The following is a 27084-nucleotide window of genomic DNA, read 5'->3' on the forward strand; positions in this document are numbered from 1 at the left end:
TGTAGAACTCTTCGTGGTTTCACTGCGGAGGCACCTCCTCACCTAATCCTGCTTTATAACAGACGATTTAAACATAGTGCTGTGGTTTGAATAAGGGAGAGACACTTATACGAGATATACTATCTTAGTCTCTTTGTTTGAGATGAATCAACTTAGTCTTCAGCGGGAGAATAGTACTTGCAACCAACCACAGAGAATGTTATAATCGAAATATACGAAATACAATGTTTATAATGGGCTATAGAGTTACAACTCCACTCAGTTGCTACGCAGTTGCTACTTACCATGAAGTGGGCTTCAAGCTAGCCTATTATACAAAAAACACTATAATTAGATCTAGTTTAGCCACCATTTTTTTTTTTGTTTTTTGGTCCATTCTGATTTCAAGTCTACTATTTGACAACGTCGAACTCTAAGGGATTTTCCTTTGTAACACTAATAGTATTATAAACGAACAAACATCAATTTGAGATGCCAGTGAGATTACATTCAATTGGAAACAGTCTGAAGAATTGTCTGTTCTATTTATCTTATAGAATATTCTGAGCTGCGCTAAGCTGATTACGGTACACTGCAAATAGAAAAGTTTTGTGATTATCAGTAAAATGTAAAAAATATAAAATTGAAACAGATAATTAAATTGCTTGGACTCTAAAAAAAAAGTATTCTTCTTATAGTTTTATAGTTATTTTTATGCTATTGGAGTAGCAAACATTTGCGCCTGATGGTAAGTGGTCACTACTGCCCATGGGCATATAATCCATTCCAGATAGATTTGGAGTCCCACTCCAGGTCGGCCACAGTTTGAGTTGTAAAGCCTGTAATAGGAATGTAACCGTTACCAGTTACCCTTACCGTTACCCTTGAAACCAGAACACACTGCTGCTATGAGGCATTAGCTGTAGTGCCACCAGACTCGATTTGCGAAGTGTTCTACCACCTTACATGGTAGAACCCTTTGTGGTTCGACTCCGGCGGCACTACCGCCACACCTATTTGTACCTAATAACAGCAGTGTTAGGCGCTGCTGTGTTCCGTTTTGAAGGGTGTGGTAAGGGAGACAGACTTTTCCGAGGCATTCCAGCTTAGTACTCACGGGTAGAGGCGCATCTGTGGCCGACTTCAGGTAGAAATATCTAATCCTATCTGAACTTGATAACAAATGTCCATAGGCGGCAGTAGCCACTTACTATCAGGTGGACTGCATGCTCGTCTGCTATTCCTCTATTATAAAAAAAAAACCTTACAATACTTAATATTAGGACTGCCTCGTTTGCTACTTCAGTTATATAAAGCGTATTTGTACGCCACAAAACAATAATCATTATTATCTCATCAACACAAGTATTTAATACATTATGTAACGGATACAGTAAGTGTCAACAAACGCCATTTCTACTTGTCGGAGCGTGATCTCATATCTCGATTAGCACAGTGAACGAGCGATTATGAGTTAGGATTCCGTAAAAAGTAGCAGAAAACCATTGATAACTTTTGCTATAAAATTATTTTTATACAATTTGGTTACCTTTATTAGGTGGTATAATTCTGAATATTTTTGCAATGCTTCCAAAAATATGTGGCCGTAATAAATAACCAAAACTTAATATGTACACGAAAATATAGATATAATTTGCTTCTTCAAATAATGTCCTCGAAAACGTTAACTATCGTGTATGTTTCTCGCTCACGCAATATAGAAACGAGCAAGAAGCAAATACAAATGAGAAATTTTTAACTACAATTTGATTCAATGCAGAATCTTATATACCTGTATATAACAGCTTTTTACTATTCCATTGTTACAAAAAAACAAATATCGATTTTTTCTCTGTCTGTTTGTTTGTCTGTCTGCCTATCTTTGTGTATGTCTCTTCGTCTGTATGTGTGGCTGCCTTTTTGTGCCGATTAATCTCCGATATGGCTGAACCGGTTTTGACGGGACTTTCTTTAGTAATTAGCCGATGTTGTAATGAACAATATAGGTTATTTATTTTAGAAAAATAATGAGGACATCGCACAAAAAAAACTAAACTCATACAATCTCCAGAGTATTCACAGTTCTTAACTTAAGTACGGGGCACAGCTAGTATATAAAAATTATCATAATAAGCACTTGTTTACGACAAGTTTTTCGTCTAATAATAAAATTCTGACAAATATTCTCGTGAGTCAGCACATAAGCGGATTAAGATTCTTAGAACTAGATCTTAATCTAGGAATCTAATTCACTAGGAGACTGTTTAAAAACTAAGCCTTCCGCTTCACATAAGTCTCTTATTTACCACATCCTTCAAACTGGAAAACAGCAGCACTTAATATTGATTCTTTGGTGCTTCTAGAGTCGAAGAACTAGAGGTTCTACCGCCTTTAGCCTTTGATTAATAATCAATAGATCCAACTTTGTGCCTACCAAAAAAATCGAAATTGGCAATTTCTAACTACCAGACATAGTTAAACCTGGATCTTTGATAGGCAAAAATTTAATAATTCGTATTTATACATAGGGTTAGTGGGTTTGTTCGTACGGTAGACTAAGCAAAAGATAAGCAAAGATAAAAGAGGAATGATAAGATCCTGTAACGGATCTTCATAGCGAGATTCTGCGAGCAAGGAGAAGTACTCGGAATGCTGCGGTTGCAATGTGAATGTACTTCACAGTAACATCTTTCTAAGCGCAGATGCTCTTCTCAGAATGCTGGAAATGTGATGGTTTGCCTCTAGCTTACGCTACACTGAAATGTGCTCTCTAGCGTTTAATCTAATCTGTAGCACTGAATTCAAACAGTACTGTATTCGTAAATTAGGTGCGTCTCATTGTTTGTCTTAAATTAGGCAAAAGTTTTCTAAGAACTGTTTTGTATAGATCATATGTACGCCTGTTGATAATTAATCTATCAGTGATAAGCCTACATAACTTTGTAAAACGTTGGATAGATCGTTTATTAATAACGGGCATAAGGCCACAACTTACCTACCATCCCACTCTACTATAATACATATAGTTGTTTCTACTTACCATTTACAACCTTGATTTCATTGTAAATAATAACAAATACATAAATAGGCTAAAAAACGAGTAAAAATGTTATCGAAAAAAAATACGGAACTCTTGTAATAATTTCCTGCTCTAAGTAATAAATTTCTGAAGCCAAACTGTTTAATGTGACTAGCATGTCGTAATTGCATCTGTTTAGTGTTGCTATTAGATTCTCGTGGGGTCGGCTTATCATCAGCCTGATAAGCCTTTGTAATTTGTCGAAGTGAGCTATAAGTTGATTTTGGTTAGACATATAATTAGTAAATATTATGTTTTCCATGCTAATAGCCTCATTCTCGTATTCATTGTTTTGTGGGAACACGTTAAAAATACGGAAATTTAATATTATAATAGATACGTAATAGATACTTAATATTTATACCAGATGTTTGCCTATCCGAGGATTGAATTCGGGGGAACTTATGCATATGGCTAACACTGGCTATCACTATTAGAATGTTGCCAGATATACACAAAAATATAAAAAATCGTACAAAGTTCAAAAGGTGATAGTAAGAAATAATTACATAAAGGTACCCATAATTTCATTAAATTCAATTTTAAATAGAATAACATTTCAAGCTAGTAGTAACATGCTAACACAGATGTACTGCTACCCCTAAGGAACAAGCTGGAACGCCTCGGAAAAGTATGTCTCTCTTACCACACCCTTCATACCAGAACACTGTAGCGCTTAACACTGCTGTTATAAGTCAGAGATATGTGTGGCGGTGATGCCGAATCTCAAAGGCTTCTAACCACCTTCAAACATGAAAATATATTTATTTATTAAGTTACACAATCAATTCATCCTATATATATTGTACGTCTGGAACCAAACCACCTCACTATCCCAGAGACGGAAATTAATCTCAAAACGTGCTTCCGGTTGATCCTAAGCGGTCTTAGCGACGCCAGCTAGGTGCGTTTATAGTGTTCTTTATTTAACACCTTCGATATCTTATAAAGTATAAGATTAAATAAAGTTATCGTTCATATTGAAAATTAATTTTATATTTGGCTCGTTTATGTCAAAATATCATAAATATACATTTATTTTTGATTGTGAGTGAAAATAGAAATACGTCACAATCATACTGTACGTATGCATACATACACACAAATACTTCACGCACACATGAATACAGGCTCGCTCTCTTTTTATATCACGTGACACACAGACGCAGTTGTGAACGCATGCAAGGATACACGCGCATTTTTACAAAGGTTCCTTTTCTATTTCACTGCCAGATTTACATATACAGATATACTCTGTTTCCCTCTATCATACACACATATACGCAAGCACTATCCATCCACGCATGCACTTACATACATTAGTGCACGCAAGTTTTCTCTTTTTCTTTTTCCATACATATATACATACACAAAACGAGTGTGTATACACTCATACCCGCTCGCAAAACATCATAGAAACGTTTTTCTAACTATGAACGCTAAAAATCTATCCCAACGAACAAATCGATTAGTGATCGTTCCCAAAAACGCGATTACATACCTCAACCTTCGAGCACACCTTATAATCCCTCGTTTACAAAGTATTAAATAATGGATTAAAAGATAAATTATTCTTCGCTGCGTGAGCGAGTTTGACTATGCATATTAATTTCATGTGGGGTGACGCTGACACGTCGAGAAGTCAATTTTAACGCCATTCTCACGGACAATCTAAACGCGCCGCTCGAGTGAGCCAATCATCGCTTGAGAGCGCACTGTGATAGGCGAAGCGGGTAATGCTGTATAGAAAACATTGATGCAAGCATAGACGTATAATAGGTAGTATAAAATGTCATTGGACGCAAGTAGTTGAAGCTGAAGATGTAGTTATGCATTAATAAAGCTAAATCGCATGTATAAGCTCTCATTCTCACATGTACACGTATATACATGTACAGTATATATATAATATACACTCATACAAACATTTATAATATATCTATACACCATGCTGTATATATCTAGGAACATATGTAACTAAGATTTATTACTTACTTACTTACTTTTAATACTCACCTATATATTTTATAATATAACATATGAACTATTTATCAATGGCATGCAGTCCACGTAATCGTAAGTGGCTCCTGCCGCCCCTCTGGGCATCTGTAATCGCATCGAAACACAAATGGGTTCTGCGAATGGATGGTTTCAGGTCGCTGGTTTATTCCGAAATAATAATGTTGTACTCTTGTATATAAATACGTTTGAGTGGTGCGTATATATCCCTTGGCGACCGCTCAACCGAGATGCAACACACACACACTCGTGACAAATTCTGAGTTTTGACTGTCTGTATACGGTATGCTGTGGCAGGAACGTCAAAATATAAATTTAACAAATACCTTCAAATCTATCTAATACTCAATTTATATCAATTTGTCAAATTACATAAAAATCATCGTTTGTTACGAGTACCTGAACATAAAGATTCATAAAATAAAAACGACTTAACCTAATATCATTGTTGTTAGTCTAGCAAAGTAATTATATGCAACAGTCTTTATATTTGGCAAATTGAGATATGTAGTAGTTACAACATTTTACTAGTAGCTAACGCTCCGCCCGACACAATAAACCCTCCTTACACTATACAGCAAATAATACACCAGCTTAATTGAAACGCAGCAAGGAGCGTATCAAGCACTTTTAGCTGTGAGACGTCACGAGCTAAAATCCAGGTCAATAGTTATCCAGCTCCTACGTTATATCATACAAACGGCATGTTAAATTAAGCTCGGGTGGCACTCGTGGCCTAGGTTATGCCCTTCTTGTTTCACGAAATCGATTTCAGTTATCCCGTCGAGTTACAAGCGTACGTACAAGTAAATTCAATTAATTCATTTTGCCAGTTATAAATTGTAACAGATGTTGAAACGACGTAAGGCGCTGTGGGGAATTGGATGGGTTACCCCTAGTAGCAACATTTCATGCAAGCTTTTGTAAAATTGTAAGTCGGTTATCATCATTAAATAGCGGTTGCTGAACTTTATTGAATGCCTTATAGAATGTATTTTCTATTTACAAAATCTAAAAATCTCGAAAGCAGGACGGAATAAAGACTTGAAGTATTGTATAGGTTTTATCTACGAGTGAATTTCCTAGAAGTTAAAAGTGATACGGAAACATATACCGCATATACGCTAGTTTTCAATATTGTTGTATCTAACTCAGTTGCATGATAAGCTTGTAGAAATAAAAGTTATTGAATAGGAGTCAATAATGTATTTTGTTCCGTTTTATAGAACACGTCTTGTAAAGTTGTAACGATGTGTACCGTTCCGTCGCGTCTCTTTTCACAACGTCATGTCCTATCCCGTTTCGTATCGTTATATTATGTCACATAATTAGGGCTTCTCTAGAAGCTCAAATTTCGTCTAGATGGAAATCTTGCTAAGAGAAATTCGGTATGATATTATGCAACACTGTGATGTATGCTACATGCTAGAGATCGTAGATATCAAACTGTAACTAGAATGTCAACAAGCTATACCTAGTCAGATTATGGCCGAACCACAAACGGAGAAGATATAAGTAATTTACCTTAAGAATGACAGTGACATTTCCTTTAATTCTTTTCTAACGTTTTCCACACTCGTTCCCCACACTAAGATTACGTAATGAATACCATGAACACACGAAAGAAAATTCATAAACCGTCACCTAAGGTCGTCATTGTCAGAGTCGCTGGCTGGGTGGATCGAACTCCCACTCTTGCCGCCCACAACCCCAGAGACACCGTTTTAATCACGTCTTACGGCAGACAAGAGACCATAGCTCCTACGGAGAAGATTAGAGGCGAAACACCCACACCTAAAACATAATTGTAAATTCGATGCTTGTCTAATCCAAGGCCAAATTCAAAAACCTTTGCCTGTTAGATCTTTTTGCTAACGATTTGACGGAGTCCAATTTCGATCATAATCTCCGGCCAACCTGTAATCCACTGACCATGATGCAAAATAAAATGTTAAATGGAAAATCGCGAACAGAATCGCACAATACCTGCTAATGGGCCCTGAGGGTATAATGGAGGCAAAAAATCCTTTCATACAGCAACGTGGCGCATTGCTACGATGATTCTCTTTATTACTCAAACCTTTGATGTATAATCATGACCGCTGATTTAAATTATAGATACTATATCAAATTTGAAGGTGGTGAAACCAGGTAATTCGACAGCACTATGTTGTTTTTTTTTTAAATATAGGAGTAGCAGATGAGCATGCAGTCCACCTGATGGTAAGTGGCTACTACTGCCCATGGACATCTGTAATCAACCCCAGATAGGATTAGATATTCCTACCTGAGGTAGGCAACAGATGCACCGCTACCTCTGAGGACTAAGCTGGAACGCGTCGGAAAAGTATGTCTCCCTTACCACATCCTTCAAAACGGAACACAGCAGCGCCTAACACTGCTGTTACTAGGCAGAAATAGGTGTGGCAGTGGTGCCGCCGGAGTCGAACCACAAGGGGTTCTTTCACCTTCAACAGCAACAGTTACATTAATGCAATCGCTAAAACGCTCTTTTTCGGTATTGCCACCAAACGCAGCCTAAATGTGATGCTGTAACCATTCAATCGCCAAAATCCGAATGCCGATGTTAAATGTAACTAGTCTGCTAGGGTCGATAGAAAGATACACGTGTTTTACCCATATAATCATAATACCTACATCGACTTTCTAAAAATAAACTTAAGAACAAAATACCTTGTCTTTAAGGTTGAGTCGGCGCGTACCTAACGTCGTAAATTTGATCTGATAAAACCGACGTAGGCTTTCCGGGCCTATAATGAAAGAGACTAGAAATGCTTTAAGAAGTGCCACGTAGCTTTATTACTTTGACGATCATTTACAAAAGCAACTTTTGAGTAACGTTTCAAAAACGAACTTGGAAAGGGAAGCCTTAAAATATTGGAACGTTATACGACCAAGGTATTTTTTTGTTATAGGTATTTATACTTTTTAAATCTTCTTCCATCAGAATTTATATTTTAGATGGTAGATTACTAAATGAAGTTAATGAAATGAACTGATAGATATTTTAATTCATTAAATTAATATTTTTCTTTTGGTTTTCTCTACTATCTAACGTCCTTGTAAAAGATTAAAGAGGTGTGACAATAAGTTTATTTCTATTTCTTTTTGTGGAGTATGCGTAATAAAATTGGTTATCCTTTATTTGTTTATTTATTATTATTTTATACATCGTATTGATTAGATCTACTAATCTAATTAAATTTAAATATCTTAGTTCTACTTTGGATGGATCGCCATTACATGTACTTCTCTCTTAAAACAGTAATGTTAACTGCGCCGGCTTTCTTTTGCTGCGATTAGTATTGTAAGTCAGAAATACGAGGCTTCAATCTTAGTGCTCAGTACCCTTACCATGAGTTTTTACGTTTTGACAAATATGACTGTATGTCAGCGCCCCTAGCGGAGTGTATCAGAACTATAGAGCTTTATGTTTTGTCTCTCTTTTTTGCGAACATGTGAGGCAGACAAGGCAGACTTGAGCACTTGACTTGACTTATTCTGTTACGTTTACTCAGTCTACTGAAGCAAACGGAACAGAATAATGGATTGAGTAAACATAACGTAAAATTGTGGGATGTTTTGAAAACTCATGGTAAGGGTACAATCATCGTATTTATAACTTTATGTAAGCTGATTACCGATGTCTCTACACAGCAGCGACCACTTACCAAACAGGTTAACACCACGCTCGTTTGCAACTTTTAATACTTGCACGGAACTCAACTCAATAACAAAACACCCCAGGCTGCGGCCTCCACGAAATTCCGATAAAATACGTAAGATAACGCGAAACGAACTTTCGTATGTACGAGTATGTACGTAAGTGTGTACGTGATTGCCCAACTTTCGACAATGTTAGCAAATATATCCGGAAAATAATCTTTACGTATATGTAAGGGAATCGTAATGTTATATGAATCGTTAAATTTAGCGCCATCTGTTGTTACACTGATAAATTGTGTAACAAATACAGGAATTTGGTTTTAATATAATTTGTATACTTATATATACGTGTGTAACAAAATTGTAGTATAATATTACATTTCCCGTGTACCTCCCGTGCCAACTATTGTGACTTGTTTTTTGTTTCGTGATTGTGAAACTGGTAGATAGTCACACCTACCGATTGTACATACCAATGGTAAAAGTTGTTTTCCGTTAAAACTGAACGAATTTCAAAACAATTAATTTATTGACATAATAGTAAAAAACAAACAAAAATAACTCAACACCACGCTTAATACGCACTGCACCAAAAAGAAAAAAACTAATTTTATTATCGAATCTGACTTTTTGAACGAGCCTATAGGTCTTGTAAAATGATGTAAGGGCTTTAAAATGGGCTCCATTTTACTAAATTTAATATATATTGTATTTTTCAGTTTATCTAGCTTACAAGTACTTCTAGTTTACTTCATATTTTTATTGGCTATTAACATTATAAGAGACGTAGACTCTCAAAATACAGCTAGTCTTGAATATAACTTCACATACATCGATCAGTCAATTAGGATAATATTACTCCAATTCCCTAAGGAGGTTTATCGTATAAGTTACGTTGCTTTCACCATTGAATTTAATGTGCTTCTATATTGAATAAATCTGATATTTTATCTTTACTATATTAGATAAGTTGTATTTTTACTCGTATCGTCTTGCAATACTGAGTTGTATCCACTAAGCAATACCGTTGAAATTAATGATTAAAATACGTATAAGTAGTGGATCCGTGTAGAGTATTTTCAAACCATTATTTATGCCTCCAACAAGGTTTAACAACTTCAATGTAATGAAAACGCACAAAAGTGCCTATGTTCAGCCACTAGCTAAACCTAACCTATTATATTTACACCTGGGATGCGTTTCATATATATGTACTGATAATGAATACATAGGACATTCGTGATTTGGTTTTTATATGTGTTAAAACCAATCGCAATATTTATTTCCGCCCTATTTTATTACAACGATGCTACTGTTTAATGACTATATTGTGGCAGACATGACTAATCTGTCAGTTGGTAGAAAATTATTATCCTATTTAAAATTTACTCCATAGGTCAAATTAATATTTTATTACATTATTAGCATACTGTTATCTCATAATTTTACATTAAATGATTGGCTCTTTCTACGCCCTACACTTCATAATCTTTGCCGTTAACTAATTGAAGTGAAGTCCCTCCGATCGTTCCAAGAATTATACCCCACGCTAATACAAAATCTCTTGAGATTAATGCGTATCTACGTGGCAGCACAGTATCAGCCATTTGATCGTTCATTTGTTCATTTCGTTCATTCATTCGTTCGTTCCCTTTAATAACGGCTGATGAAATTACGATGTATGGATCGAGATACCCGGTAATGGGATACGACTGTTCTGACTAAGCTGTTTCTAATAAGCAACAGTGTAATGGAAATTTATTAGTCGTGAAATTATTATGATTGTTATCTGTTTCAGTGTTGATTTTAATGGTAATTGACCATTTTAATGGTTGCTATAATTTTGCCGTGTAAAGAGTCCTTGATTAATTATTTATTTAAGGTAACCAAATCTATGCTACCGACAATAATGAGAAAGTTATGAAATAGAAGTATAAAAATATTAGAAGCAAGTTGACTGTTTTGATGTGAATAAAAACGAGCCGATTTGGAGATTACCTTCAACATAAAAAATATGGAGAGACAGATAATAATAACATTGATTACTAAAACGTTCTAGGGACAGTCCTAGGTGATGACAGAAGGCCTAAATGCTACATAGTCGTTACTACCTGTCCATCAAAGTAAAACCTTAGCCCAAAACTACTTAAACCCTCTTCGGAATTAAGACAAGGTATTAAGGAGACTGCGGTCAATCCGTGTAATAAATCATTGAGCGATTTGATTAAGTCCTTTATCCTCAAAATCTCAATCAGAAATGTCAAACATTTATGGTGATTAATTAAAATGAGTTCTAAACATTTTTTTGCCATTACATTTTGTTGCTTAAGTAAATGTGAAATTGTTTTGGCAAGTTGAAATTTATATTAAGTTTCCCTGAAAAAGGTAGTACTCGATATCTTGTTGAACTCACAAAGTGATATCCGATTTGCGGCCAACTTGGGCGTTAGCGATTCGTATCAAGGATTTGATGTGAAAAGTTTATGTAAAACTGACGCCTACGCTCTCCGCAGCGTTCTTTTATCTGTTTGGTAGTTATTTTTCAGGATCATCAAAATTCATTCCGTTTTTTTTTACTTTTTAATTTAATATCAATAGACCGTGTAGATGTTACCTCAATGTTTGATTAACAGGCTTTTTAAAGTTTGTAAACCTATTCGTGTTTTGACTTCGAATTAACTTTCTTTTTTAGGATTATAATTTCTTTAGTTTAAAACTGTTCAGGATCCGAACTTCTTACATTGTACTCAAGGGTATAAGGCAGACCTATTACATCTATGAATCCAAACCCAATTCAAAACGTGAAAATATTGTTCTTGAGATGCATATATTTATACTATAACATGTCTTCAACAAGGAAAAGCTTACAAAATAATCTTACGTAAGCAGAAACCTTAATATCCTAGTTGTACCATGTCGGGAGTGCGCTTAAATTCTCCCATTCTCATCTCTATAGCACTTTACATAAGACCACGTTGCAGGTGTTGGTAAATTGAAACAGCTATATTACAATTACGGGATCCCAAACCACTCACATCTGAATCTTTATTGGCTATAATATCGCTTTACGTTTACGGTTTAGGCACATTGTTCGTGCTATAACCTGGAATTGACCAGTAAAATAACCTTGCGTGAAACACAATGACCAATGTCTTGTTATGTTGTAATATCACATTTTGACGAGCGTAAGAAATGCGAAGAAAAAAACAGAATTATTTTTCTCATCGAAATATAAATTTATATTTATAATCCACTAAGGGTTTTTAAATATGTATTACATTCAGAATTTTTTAATACTCCCTGAATACTCACTGTTACTGTGTTGTGACAGAATACTCACTGTTATCTACTGACACCACTGCTACTTGAAATATGTAAGGAAAGAATTCTAATATGATACTCAAACTAGACAATTGGTGTGTGAATCGTTTCATTTTGAAAACTACTTAAATCAGGTATCAATTATACAATCAGCTACCTTAATAGTGAACAATCTATAATGACATAATATACGCTTTAAGCCTGAACCAATTTATAACTGGCCATTCCAATAGACTAAAACCTCTCAGCCCTGAATTTATCAGTAAGACAATACGGAATTCATAATGATGTTAAAGAGAAAAATAACTTCATGAAAACCTAAATAATGTTACAGGTTTCGAGGATACGCACGTGATGATCTTCGTGGGCTTCGGCTTCCTGATGACCTTCCTAAAGCGATACAGCTACAGCGCGCTTGGCTTCAATTGGTTCCTAGCTGCGTTGGTCGTGCAATGGGCCCTGCTCTGTCAGTCCTTCTTTAATATGAAGGATAACATCATTTACATCAACAAAATAAGCATACTTGGTAAGTAGCCTTAAATTTATCTTTGACACACTTCAGCATAATCCTTAAGTTGCACATAGTCCGAGGACAGTACAGTTCCCTGTTGTTCTGATGAGGTGGAACTATCGTTACATATAAAATATGATTTTTCTTTAACGGTGTAAAACTGATGTCTTATGGCTTAAAGAAAGTAATAAGCTGATTCTAATATGAGGAATTCCAAATCAATCCTCAAAAGCAGCGATGCATCTATAGTCAACATGGAGTAAGATTGGCACAATTATGTCTGTGATGATTTACCACAACATTGGATTGGTTGCAAACATTTTTTGCTGCTTCGTTATGTAAAAAGTGTTAGTTACGTAATGACCTTCACTTTTCTAGTCTGTACAGTATTCGTCGCTGTCACAAAGATTGATCTTACGAGTAAATCAAAAGTCTTTACATCTCAACTTTTCTCTCATACGACACAACTATGACTGTTAGCTTTATTGTTAAACTTCCTCGTGTAGTTTTGTTTTAGTTTCTGCTTTATTCAACGAACTTGTTCATGTTTGTTTGTTGTTAGTTATATTTAATAACGAACCTTTCGGATCTTTGCATTGTTGAATTTCATTGTTCAGTTTTTAATTATTTCGTACGAAATAAGTTCTCCGTTTTTTTTTGTTTTGTTTCACTACAAATTTAACCTGGATGTTACGTCAGATGTCATGCCCGGGAACGTACGGCCCAATTAAATTTCACAAGAAATATTAATATCGTACTGAGAAGAACTTTAGTGAAATTGCAGAAAGTATATTTATGTTCGAAGGAGGACATACTTTAATAATAAAACCGCTACATTATTATGTTTTTAAAATATGTACAGTTCAGGGAACAAGCGCATTTACATATAGTTTTCGTTTTTAGAATAATACAAGAATATTTATTTTTCTTAAAATATAAGCAAGCAAATAAGATAAAATAAATAAAAATATATAAAATAGAGGTTACACTAGTGCAATATAAAATGAAGAGGTATTTACGTGTTGATATTATCTCAAATAGAAAGATAATAGAAAACAAAATAAATACCTTAACCTAAGCACACTCCTGAAACGCCCCTTCTCTTTCATACACCTGGAGTGTCCTGCCACCCCCGATGTACTACAAAATATAAAAAAGTATAAGCGTCGTCGAAAGCGGAAGCTCTTTATGTCATAAAATTATACACATTATAGAATATAACTTGTCCAATAATGTCGGAAGAAAATTTCAAATTCAAATTCAATCTGGTCAAAATTCTATTAGTAGCATACATGAAACTTTCGATTCTGCCCCAGAAGTCCATGAGCACCAATCGAAGTATCAATTTGTTCCTCGCCACTCAATGCCGGTATATGGCCGATTCATAGCCCCTGGATGAAATTGTATAGCGCTCGATAGCGTTTTATGAGACCAGTGGACTTCTATGTCCTATCCGGTTTATTAATATTGAATATCTTTGAATAGTAATTGCTTTATTGATTCTATGATAAATGTAGTCTATGATAAATAGTAGATTTATTAAAGGTCTATAACTGACGATTAACATTTTCTGCATACAAATATACGAGAATTATGAAACTAGTGAATAACAAAACTCTTTAAGAATGAACATTGTTGATTCAGAGAAATAAGAAAAGAAACAAATTTACAAATATAAGATACGCGCGAAAAACGTAACGCTTCATTGGCAGTCGGGTAAAAACAGTGTACCGGCACTACCGTCACACCTATTTTCATTATTTTTCGATATACATAGGGCGATTTTAACATTAATGTTCAAATCCAGTTATGTTACAACAATAAACAAGCTCATTTAAATAGTATACAAATATTTATAATAGAACAAGTATTGCTGACCAACATTGATTGAAAACTGATATGTACGTATGAGCTGTAATTGATTCATTCAACACAGATGTATCTCATAACATTGGATGCAGTTTACTAATGAGCAAGTAGTTATAAACATAACGTATATGTTCTGATTTAGAACAATCATGCAAATGTTTAGTGCGTTCTTATTTTTTACGTTTTTTATTATTCTACTCCGGAGAGTGACGTTTTTCGAGCACATTATGTATTTTTTTTTCTTTGACACACCCTCCAGCCCTATGCTCCTGATAACTAAGTTGGAGAGCTTCGCATAAATGCGTCTACTTTGTACATAAACCTGTACTTTATATCGATTAGTTATTAGTTCAAATTTTTGCAGTAGAAGACGTTAAGAAGAAAAAGCAGAAACAAGACGTCATATTTTGATTACTTAAAAGTTATTTTTTTTAACTTCTGAAACGGCTCCCGCTGCACTTGTTTCGTTAGCATCAGCTAACCAATTATAAATTATATTTTTCAAGTAAATATGTTTGCTAAGGGGTTTCTTTCTAAGCTTCTTCCCTATAAACGAAACGGATATACATTTGAAAAGGGATTCTGTAAAGAATCTACATAAATAATATTTTGATTTCATGGCTAATCGGCCAATTCGAAGACTCGCGCAAAAGCTAGTAATATAGTAAAATGATAATAAAAATCGTATCACTACGATTAGTAATCTTACCACGTTCGTCTAGCGTAAACGTATAGCATCAAATAATCATTTGGAATCGATTCCGCTCACATTACTGACTGCTCAAGGAAATACGTTAGATTTATGTGAAGTGTCCTTTAGGGAAGTTTTGTCACTTATAAATATTCATATTTTATTATCCCATGCATTGTTTGCGTAGTATTGATTTATCGCTTACAAATAATGATGGCAGGCCATAATTGTAAATTTCCCTATACTCTTTCAAAATTCGTCATTCTGAGTCATATGGTCAATGTTCATCTTTGTTATTTATATCACCGTATGATTTCTTTATTTGTTTTCTATAAAAGCCAAAATGATTCATAATTATTATGTTAAGGATCTTATTTCAAACTTTTTAGATGAAAATTGGTTAAGTTTGATTTTATAAATAACATGCGTAAATACATAAGTTAAAGATCTTTATGTCGATAACAAATGCAATGGTGATATAGCAGCATATAGAAAATAAAATAAAATAAAAATAGCGATAGTACTACCAGTCTAATGATGTTCATATAAGAAAGGGCACAAATAATTAACTTCACGATAATGATATTGAAACAAAGCATCCAAGCGTTTAAGACAAATATGGTAGTCGGCTAAAGAATGCTCGGCGGGTATTCGCTTTTTGCCTCGAGGCGCACGTGGCGCCGCCAGCCATCGGGAACGGCGGAATTCCTCTCCGAAATTACTACGTGAATTTTAACAAAGCGACATATTTTACTCACGTAATAATATGTTTGAAAATATTAAATTGATGTCTATTTTTTTCTACGTCTCGGTATGACGTAATAATGACGAACAATTTATTTGAATATTTTGTGGAAATCATGATTTTATTTATTTTGCGTCTCATAAATATTCTGTTTCATTATTTTTTTCGAAAAAAAATGCGATTATATTATATTATTAGTTATACATATAATTGCTAGCTTTTATCTTTACAATTCTCTAATACATAAAAGTTTGAATACGTGAATCATTATTTCCTAAAATTACATACTTATAAATACACATAATCATATCGGCAATTATAAGTAATTACTTTTAAATGTACATTAACTTCACGTCGTTAATTTAATTTTAATGTTAATGAAATTTTAAGCTAACGAATTCCCGACTTCAGTTGTTCTCGGCATAATAAATCTCTTGTACCAAGACAAATAACTAACAACAAAACTACTTGACATTATTTATGAGAACTCTAAGTAAAATTAAACGGCCCCTCTCATTGAGACGAAAATAGTCCTTAAATATTATTTAAACGAGTTTAAGTGCGCGGGTCCGCCCGTACTTAGTGTCTACAGCGTTTTTTTTGTTATTTTCACGTAAGGACTGTAGATATCTTCATAAACCCATTACTGTCCTACCATTAGGCACACGTTCCTTCTAGGCTATAGCCTAAAATCGACCATAAGGACGTCAGCCGTTCAGGTATCTTCTAGTTGAGATAAAGGCAGTCTTTGTAACTCAATAATTTATTAAGTTATAAGTTTAAATATATGTAGAGGACGTCTAGTAAGGGGTCGCTACCACCCTATCATGTCCATATAGAATATAAAGGCGTTCTACCGAAGTCCAACATCAACACCTTTCCACCGTCACATTAGAAGTGCTTTACGCTAAAAATAAGTATGGCGATGGAACCTCCTCGGTCAAATATATTGTTCCTACCTTTCAATTTCCCTGGTGTTTTAAATATTTACAACATAGTGATATGATTATCAGAGGCGGACATAATGTCGGCGACGGTCCTGATCACGTTCGGCGCCGTGCTAGGTGTCGCTAGTGGACTGCAATTACTCTTCATCGGCATCGTGGAGACCGCTGTGGGTTGTTTCAACTTTTGGATAGTGGAGCATATTTTTAAGGTAATGATATTAAAGTGCTAATTGCATGAAGCTTGAATGAGTGTTGCGTGGTACTACGAGTAACTATAGCGTAATATATTTTGAACAAACATTAATAAAATAGTATTTATAATGACGATAAAGCAGTAATAATATTTATATTATTACTGCTTTATCGTCATTATAATATTATTCATAATTGTTTTATTTTCGCCTTAAACTTATATACCATAATGGAAGCTATAAAAATTGTAAAGAAAGAAACACTGTTCAGTCTTCATAAATATATAATTTTTCTATATTACGCTATATTTGAAATATATAATGTATATGAACATATTATAAGCATAACAAGTATGAGGTGTTTGACTATAAGAATTTTATATATCAGTGTCATGTATTTTCATGACATGTCTGAGAAGTTTCTCACAGATCTAAATTATGAAGTTAAAACAACCATTACGAGACTGGGTGTTTGAACACTTATATATGTACCTACATATGAATGTCAAAGTAATTTATTTAAAAAACATTATTCAGTATATATTACATCGGTATAAAAAGCAATCGAAGGGTCCGATGTTCAAATTTCAGATAGACAGACACTCAATTCTGATTTTCAAAGTTATGATATTAGAAATAAATTATCATTTAATTTAACGGTGAAGAAATACATCGGGAGGAATGTGAAGTTTACCATTTCTCATTTGGCCAGCACGGTGGACTATTGCTTGATCCTTCTCATTGTAACAGACCAGCGGTGTGATGGTTTGACGATGATAATGATGACAAAATCATAAGTATTATACATAAAAAGCGTTTACTTAATTCCATTAGTTTCTAAGAGCAAAACAAAACCTAAGCAGCGACTAAAAAGCCCCAAACACACTTCAGACACTTTAAATCCTTTCAGGCGGCGGACGTGGGCGGTTCAATAGCCATTCACGCGTACGGAGCGTATTTCGGCTTAGGTGTAAGCTGGGCATTGAAACGGAAGAAGGCGACTGCGAATGTACCAAATGTACCGTCAGTGGATCTAAATGGACCGAGCTATGTGTCTGATGTTACTGCTATGATTGGTAAGGATATCTATAAGAAGGAACCGATTAATGATAAAGACATTTATCATAAAAATAATAAACAGAGTGTTCAAACGATAATCACTGACATGAATCCAACACAACCTCATAGTTTATTAAAAATCCGTCCATCCTTTTGGGCTGTACGACGTGTCAAAATAAAACATACATACATACATACAAACAAATACACATACATGTGACATACATATTTCATCACTACACAAAGAGATAAATGATGGAAGGTTGACGAATTTTAGGAGAATTTCACAAAGTCGATTAAATAAGACTAAGATTTTAATGTACACTCTAGCTTCATTGTATACAAATTGTAGAATTGTAAAATTTCTATGACTTATCCTATTATTTTGTACTAAAATTGTATTATATTTTTGGGATGATTTTCCACTCTTGTAATGTGAAGACATATATGTGAAATGAAATATACGAGTATGTGAAATACAAGATTTTCAATGAATTTAAAAAATAAATCTGTGGTTAACGGTAGCTTTGCTACCTCGTAGCTCTAATAAAAATCCACCCTTATACTCTTCAAATTGTCTTACAAAGACAACATTTTCTGTAAACTGTGTCTTTTGTTTTCTTCAGGATCCCTGTTCCTATGGATTTATTGGCCATCCTTCAACTCAGCTCTAACTTCATCCAACGTTGAATATCAAAGAGCTGTCGTCAATACATATTTATCTCTTGCATCTGCTACTGTGAGTATTATGAAAATAAGTAGTGTTTTGCTAAATTAGAAAGTTATTCGAAAGCATGTCAAAAGGCTTAATTAAGAATTCTGTATTCATTTTTAATAAACATAACAATTTTTTAATATTGATATGCCCTCATAAGATGTTGTTAAGTAGGGACTGAATAAATTAACCGACGTGATATTACATGGATCTCACAACGTTTTACGATTGAAGAATTAAGTTGTGAGACTTGGTTTTCTTACAAGTTATGTTTCTAGGAAATAATTGTTAAATATCGAACTCTGACTTTCGATTGTTACTAACGGGCGTAGGTTATCATAAAAGCTATCTTCATTAGTATTGATCCAGTATTTGGCAAAAAAACTCGCTAATCAATCACCTAACAAAACAGAAGAAGTATATCAACAAAATAACGTGTCCCTAGGTCACAAGCTTCGTGCTCTCGTCTCTCCTGAGCCACCACGAAGGCAAGTTCGACATGGTGCACATACAGAACTCGACTCTTGCCGGTGGTGTGGCGGTGGGCTCTGTCTGCAATATGCACATCACGGCGGGTGGCGCCCTCACTATTGGCATCGGCGCTGGCATTATCAGTGTGCTTGGGTACCACTACCTTACGGTGAGTAATGACTTCAACCAATCCTATTCCACCATATAACTTTTGTCGCTATTTTCCAAGAAGGATGTTTACTTCTTGTAACACTTAGATTAATGCGTTTAAAAATATATCTATTACTGCAACTATGCTATTATCACTTGAGCAACTAGTATCTAAAGTAAATATGGCGACTGTTAAGTAATGTATGCATCTACACAAATGCATAGACAATAGAACGTAGACAGTTCTTTTTTGCATCACATGTTCGATTTTATTTGAGCACAAAAGCACTTTGAATTAAAATATCATACGCCCAATAAATAATACGCTAGTGGTTTGAGTGACTGCCCAGTAACCACGCAACGATCGCTCACGCGTAAGTAGCCAATGAAGGGTCAGCCTGAAGCTCGTAAAGAAAACTACAACAAAATATATTGTTTCCAGCCAAAACTCGCCAAAATAGGAATACCAGACACGTGCGGCGTGCACAACCTTCATGGGATGCCTGGGGTGTATTCCGGTCTCCTCACAGTTCTCTTCGCTTCGATGGCGACCAGCAAGGAGTACGGATCAGAACTGGGCCACATATTCGAGGGGATGCACGACGTATGTAACTTTTATTTTTATAATATTGAAGCAGCAACAAACCTTGTTAGCCCTGATAGTAAGTGGTCACTGCAGGAGTTGGTCATAAATGTCCATGAACGCAATAAACTCCATGCAGAAGCTACCTAGGTTGTATCTAAAGCCAATCACAGATACATTGCCGTTAGTGCGGACTAAGATGGTAGCCCCACATGTAAATCTGTCGGATGAAATTCTATGATCTCTTTAAATTTAATGATAAACAACCAGATATTACATAACAAAGGTCTCCAATAAGCTTCAGGAATAATCCCTTATGATACTTGGAATAAAACAATCCAATTGAAATTAAAGTAGAATTACTCATGATAATTTTAAAATGTAGTAGATTTTATTTTCTGTAGAAATTCAATTACTTTAAAAGGGGGCCTTGTATAATCACATTTATGCTTTTGAATCTGAAAGATTCAAGGAATCGCCAAACATTGTATATCGACACGTAGAAAGCCTCTTTCCTTTGGGAACTAAAACATGTTTTAAGTTTTCTTTGAATTACAGAAACATTACCCATTCACTACAAACAAATACTTTACACAGCTATTTTTTTGTTTTAGGAAAAGCTAACGGCTGGAGGTCAAGCATTGAACCAGTTCTTGGCTCTAATAGTGACACTGGGCATAGGGATCGTTGGTGGTGCAATTACTGGTAAGAAATAGATCACAGGGAAACATTGTTACGAAACCTTTGTACGTCTATGTTCTGCTTCAAGAAGGATTCCTCTTCAATTTTCAGCTAAAATACAACTCTGAGAGACTTTTATTTAACGAGGAGAAATCAAACACAACATGTCTGTAGGTATAGGTGAACCCTAAAACTCCGCTGAGTTTTTCTGGAACCTCAGTGCCGGGTCACGAAGTGTTAACATTACATTACGCGAGGTTGACGTTATGGCATTACGCTAACGTAATGCCATAACGTCAACCTCGTTCCGAAGCAGAAGTGCGAATCCCTGTGGTATCCCTCATGATATGAACGTGAATAACACACACTAACTTTTGAAAGTAGTAAAACGCTTTATGGTTCGACTCCAGCGACACAACTGCCACACCTATTTCTGCCTCATAACAGCAGTATTAAGCGCTGCTGAGTTCTGGTCTGAAGGGTGTGGTTAGGGAGACATAATTTTCCGAGGCGTTCCAGCTTAGTCCTCACGGGTAGCGGCGTATCTGTGGCTGACCTCAGATAGGAATGGGCGGCAGTAGCCACTTACCATCAGGTGAACTGCATGTTCGTCTGCTACTCGTATATTATAAAAAAACACATCTCGAGCCCTAAATGCAGCACATTAGTATATGACACGGATGTCCTGATGTTTCCAAATACATATTTATTTATGATTATGAAACATTTTGTGTATATATTTTATACAATTCATTTCGTGCCATTGTTTCATTGTTCTACCGTACATTTGAACTAAAAGTTACCAAATCGTTCACCTGTATCCAACTTTACCAATTCCATTAATAGAACGGACTCCCAATAACAATACACGATCCGAATATTTCAGATCAGCAGTCCCAAAATGTCTAAATAATAAAATACGGTACAAACGACATTCTGTTTAAAGGGTCCAGACTCCGAGCTCGACTTAACAAATTGCAAAGGTTAACGGCCTGGATTAGTTCTTAGGGCTCTATATAATTGTCCATTAGTACTCCTAAGTATGATTAAATGGATGCTTTGTTGAAACAAACACGCAATATTGTTTTTTGTTTGTGCATTTAGCTTGGGTTTATTAACATTGATAGCCGTGGCGTTTAACTACAGACTAAATTACTTCGTCTAAGTGCAAAGACGTCGAAGTGCTTTTAAATATAAATTGTGCTACAACCAAAGAGATCAAATACATAATAGAACGGAAAATGTTAATATTTTTATCCAAAAATTTTAAGCTGGTCATAGGCTACGCCATAAAAAAACTTTTATTTTATGAAGACCATATTTTGACTTAGAACTTTGCATACAATTTGCGATATACCAAGTCAATGCATAGTGATATTTCTAGAAGTTCGGTGTTCTGAATGTGTTTTCGTCTATTTCGACTTTTAATGTTGTTACGTATTACTCAAGAAACTTATAAATAAACTGAAGACTGCTCATAAAATGCCTCTCACTAACAAAAGTGAAGTAGATACGAACTCATAATACACTATTTCGATAACAGAGGCCCATACAATGTAGGGATGAGGTCTTTTGTTTCGGAACTTATAATAAAGTAAGGGACAAACGATATTCCATTTAAAGGACCCAGACCTTAGGGCCTTTGCTAATACAACAAATTGGACGAAGATCAACAAGAGCTAAATTATTGTAGGTTTTGGCACGAAATGTACACAAAACACTTTTTGTAGTAGGTGAATAACATTTTCTATACATAGCCCTTAATGACACTTTTTATAATAGCAGTGATAGGTTGTGGTTAGAAACTCGGCCTCTCAATCAAAGTTACGAGGTTTCAATACAAAACACGCTGTTTAGAAGGAGTTCTATATGTGTATAAGAAGATGTAGTCTTTGGTTTTGTCTTTGACTTTTAAAAATAATATATTGATTTTTTTTTTTGTTTTAAGAGTTCTAAATAAAAATGGATTCAGCGACAGATTGACATGTTTGTCTTCTTTTAATATTTTTTATAAATCCCCAACATTTGGTCACTTCGATACGGATTTAACAGTATGAAGATGAATATTAATTAAATAATAAAGATCGGGACCAGTAAATGGAGATTGGATTTGGAGTAAAGGCGGAAATTTGAAGATCTGCTCTGGGTCATCGTATGTTTAAACCATACTTATTGTGAAGAAAATAGGCCTCAAGAGTTGGTTCTTCATTTTCTTTTGATTTCCACCCAACACTCATGTAATACCTACCATTAGTAGTTTCATGTTTAATGTTTACGGTTACACACCATTATTGTAAAAGTCAGTTACATTTACAATTGTAAATTCTGTCAAAATAATTACACTTACAATTGTTTTGTAAATGACGTCAAATAAGCCGATATTACATTATTTGGTCGTATTATATTTGTTAGTCGGTAACGTTGACAACTGATCAGGTGTTGTAATTGTTCATTATTTTAGGTAAGATTATATTTATATTACAAATTGTAATCGAATTTTCAGGTTGTCTCCATACTGGTCTCCCAAGATGCCTCTCAAAGTGCTTGTCAAAAAGCGAGCTAGTTATAAAAGGCAGTTAACCTTATTTTCAGAATTTATTAAAACTTTAGATGCTTCTTCATTGGACTCTTCTGAGATAAACGAATTGCAGATTCGAGTCAATCGGATGGAAACTTTATTCGAAAGGTACGATGAGGTACAGTTGGCCATCGAATGTCATGAAGATGACTTGGATCAGCAAATTATTGAACGTAATGATTTTGAAAATTTATATTATAAACTAATTTCTCAGGCAAAACAAATTATTAATAATTGTACTAAGGCTGAATGTACAGCAATTGAAGTAGGTCATGTTAGTGTTCGCAATAATATTAAATTACCTATTATTCAATTACCAAAATTTAGTGGCTCTTATGACAATTGGATGGAGTTCCATGATACATTTTTAAGCCTTATTCACAAGAATGACGATATAGACAACATTAGTAAGTTTCATTATTTGAGAGCTTCGTTGGAGGGTTCTGCTGCTATAGTCATTCAATCTATTGAATTCTCATCTGTCAACTATTCAATAGCTTGGCAGTCACTATGTGAACGTTATGAGAACAAAAGGATTTTAATTCAGAATCATGTATCCGCGTTATTTAATTTAGAAGCTTTCGGTAAGGAATCGTCATTTAATTTAAAACGCCTCATAGATCAAACAAATAAACATTTGCGTTCATTAGAGTCCTTAGGAGAACCAACCGTGCACTGGGATACACTCCTCATTCACATTATTACCCGTAAGCTTGACAATAAGACTTACCGTGAATGGGAGGAATTCAAAAGTAATTTTAGTCGAGATACCAAAATAACATTAGATATCTTTCTTAACTTTATTAAAAACCGTTCTGATTTACTCGAAACAATTGAAATGTCATCTGCCTCTAACACAAAGGTTTCAAAGTTTACAGGCACCAATAAAACGAATACTAAAATGAAAACTTTCATTTCTGTTTCTGATAATTGTAATAAAAATAGTTCTCAACCTTTTAAATATTGTCCCAAGTGCAAGGGTGATCATAAGTTAATTCATTGCCCTGAATTCCTTGCTCTTTCTAATGAGTCTAGGCTTCAGTTACTACCTCAGTACAAAGTATGTTTTAATTGTTTTAATTTTGGTCATTATGCAAATAATTGTAATAAACCAGGTTGTAAAGTTTGCCGTCGTAAGCACAATGTACTGGTGCATGTATCAAATGTCGATAAAAGCTCTAGTAAACCAAGTTTGTCTGATAATTCACTGAGCTTAGCTAATAATATTAATGTGCCCAATACCCCTTTACAGCAGTTGTCTTCTCAGCCGCCTGCAATGCACGCTAACTTGTCCTTAGCTGCTAGTGTCGCGGAGGTTTCTCACTCTGATGTGCTGTTGTCAACCGCGTTAGTTAAAGTATTAGGACGAGATAATAAATACCATGTTGTTCGTGCCTTATTAGACAACGGTAGCACATCATGTCTAATGACTGAGAGTATCTGTGAGAAGTTAAGGCTGCCAGTCAAAAATGTGAACAATTCTGTATTAGGTGTTAATAATATTACTTCTAAAGTTAATAAGTTATGTCGGTTGAACATCACATCTTTAGATAATAGTTTTTCTTCTGATATTCAATGCTTTGTACTGGCATCGTTGACTAATTATATTCCTTGTAGACAAGTTAATTTGTCAAATATTAATGTTCCTTCGAATATTTGTCTTGCGGATCCTCATTTTTACGCGCCGGCTCCTGTTGATATTATTATCGGTGCTGATGTATTTTGGGAGATTTTAGGATCACGAAGACTTAAGTTAGGAGACGGTCAACCAATACTCTGTGATACAAGACTTGGATGGCTTGTATCAGGTCCCACCTAAGGTGGCCATGTATTGTCGTCTCAAATTAAATGTAATTTTGCAAATGTAACCTCTGATGAATGTGTAGATGAATTTAGTAAGCTTCAAAGTCAACATCATGTTCTCAATCATCGCACAGATTTTTGACCTACTTGGTCTATTAGCACCTTGTGTTATTGTAATGAAGATTCTTCTTAAGATTCTTTACTAATCTACCATTAATTAATAAAATTCGTATTCCACGTCGTGTCATTTATAATTCACCAAAAACTATTGAATTTCATATTTTTTCTGATGCGTCGGAACGTGCATACGGTGCATGTCTGTATGTACGTAGCATTAGTGATGAAGGTGAAGTCTTAGTGCGTCTATCGGTAGCTAAAAGTCGTGTAGCCTCTCTCAAGTCCATGACTATACCCAGACTTGAGCTCTGTGGTGCATTAATTGGCACTCGGCTTTATGAAAAGGCCATTGCATCATTACGACTTCAAGTCGCACGTACAGTCTTCTGGACAGATTCCACTATTGTTTTAGCATGGTTACAAACCGTACCAAATAAGTTGCAAGTTTTTGTCCGCAATAGGGTCGTGGATATTTTAGATAAAACCGGGAACTGTCAGTGGAGACATGTACCTACAGATCAAAACCCCGCGGATTACATATCTCGCGGAGTTGATATCGCATCGATTTCCACTCTAGACAAGTGGTGGTCAGGCCCATCATTTCTTTCGGAAGATATGTCATTGTGGCCGTCTAATCATTCTTACATGAATTGTGACACATTACCAGAATTGAAAGTAAATGTCGTTTTACATGGTACTGTTATTGTCAATCAAATAGATGTTGGTAGAGTTATTCAATTTGAGAGATTTTCAAATTTGAGACTTCAGCGCACTGTAGCATTTGTATTAAGGTTTATTAGTGGTTGCAGGAAACAATTAGTCTCAGGCACCCTCAGTTGTGAGGAGCTACAGTCAGCGTTACATTTAATCATTCAGATGTCTCAAAATGAATCTTTCCCTGAGTATAAAATGTTACTTCGTAATCAAGAATTGCCTAAGAAAAGTCCATTACTTAAGTTTAATGTTTTTCTTGACGACAATAAAATAATGCGAGTAGGTGGTCGTCTTAAAAATTCAAATTATTCCTACGATAAAAAATACCCTATTATTATACAGTCCGCTCATCAATTTACTAAAATATTATTTAATTTTGAACATAAACGATTAATGCATGCAGGGCCGCAGTTAATATTAGCTTCTATTAGAGAACAGTATTGGCCTATAGGTGGTCGTAATTTAGCCAGAAAATGTTGCCGTAATTGTGTACGTTGTTGTCGATTCAAAGGAAAACCTATGTCTCCTATAATGGGTAACTTACCGCAGCAGCGCCTTCTAGCAGGCTTTCCTTTTGAAAGCGTTGGCTTAGACTACGCAGGTCCAATTCAGTCTATTTCACGTTAAGGTCGTGGAAGTAGGCGTGTTAAAGTCTATATCGCCATTTTTGTATGTTTCACTACAAAGGCTATTCATCTAGAATTAGTAGGCGACTTGACTAGTAACACTTTTTTAATGGGATTGCGTAGATTTATTTCGCGGCGAGGTAAACCTAAACATATTTTTTCGGACAACGGTACTTCATTTGTCGGAGCTTATAACGATCTGTCTAAATTCTTAAAAGATAACTGCAATTCTTTATCTGAGGAAATGGCCAATGAAGGAATTAAATTTCATTTTATACCCGCGTATTCTCCTCATTTTGCTGGCCTTGCGGAGGCTGGTGTGAAGTCAACAAAGCATCATTTGGTCAGAGTGTTGGGAAATTGTCATTTAACATATGAAGAGCTTAACACTACTCTAACTCAAATTGAGGCAATACTAAACTCCCGGCCATTGACACCGCTCTCACCAGACCCCGAAGACATGATGCCTTTAACTCCAGGACATTTTTTAATTGGACGTCCGTTGACATCTCTGCCTTCACAGGACTATCAGGAACGTCCTACAACTT

General features: G+C 35.1%; 1 protein-coding gene across 1 annotated transcript in view; it reads left to right on the top strand.

Moving 5' to 3' along the window:
• Positions 1 to 27084, top strand: part of Rh50 (Rhesus blood group-associated glycoprotein Rh50) — a 44746-nt gene that overhangs the window by 12354 nt on the left and 5308 nt on the right. The window contains exons 3-9 of the mRNA XM_073073930.1: positions 12420 to 12611; positions 16915 to 17057; positions 17950 to 18115; positions 18725 to 18837; positions 19259 to 19453; positions 19877 to 20038; positions 20632 to 20722. Coding sequence (XP_072930031.1) covers positions 12420 to 12611; positions 16915 to 17057; positions 17950 to 18115; positions 18725 to 18837; positions 19259 to 19453; positions 19877 to 20038; positions 20632 to 20722 — 1062 coding nt within the window. The remainder of the gene's footprint in view (positions 1 to 12419; positions 12612 to 16914; positions 17058 to 17949; positions 18116 to 18724; positions 18838 to 19258; positions 19454 to 19876; positions 20039 to 20631; positions 20723 to 27084) is intronic.

This window comes from Epargyreus clarus, unplaced genomic scaffold (assembly GCF_041222505.1).
Source record: "Epargyreus clarus isolate Ecla_fem2 unplaced genomic scaffold, WU_Ecla_fem_2.2 ptg000001l, whole genome shotgun sequence".
Classification (NCBI taxonomy): domain Eukaryota; kingdom Metazoa; phylum Arthropoda; class Insecta; order Lepidoptera; family Hesperiidae; genus Epargyreus; species Epargyreus clarus.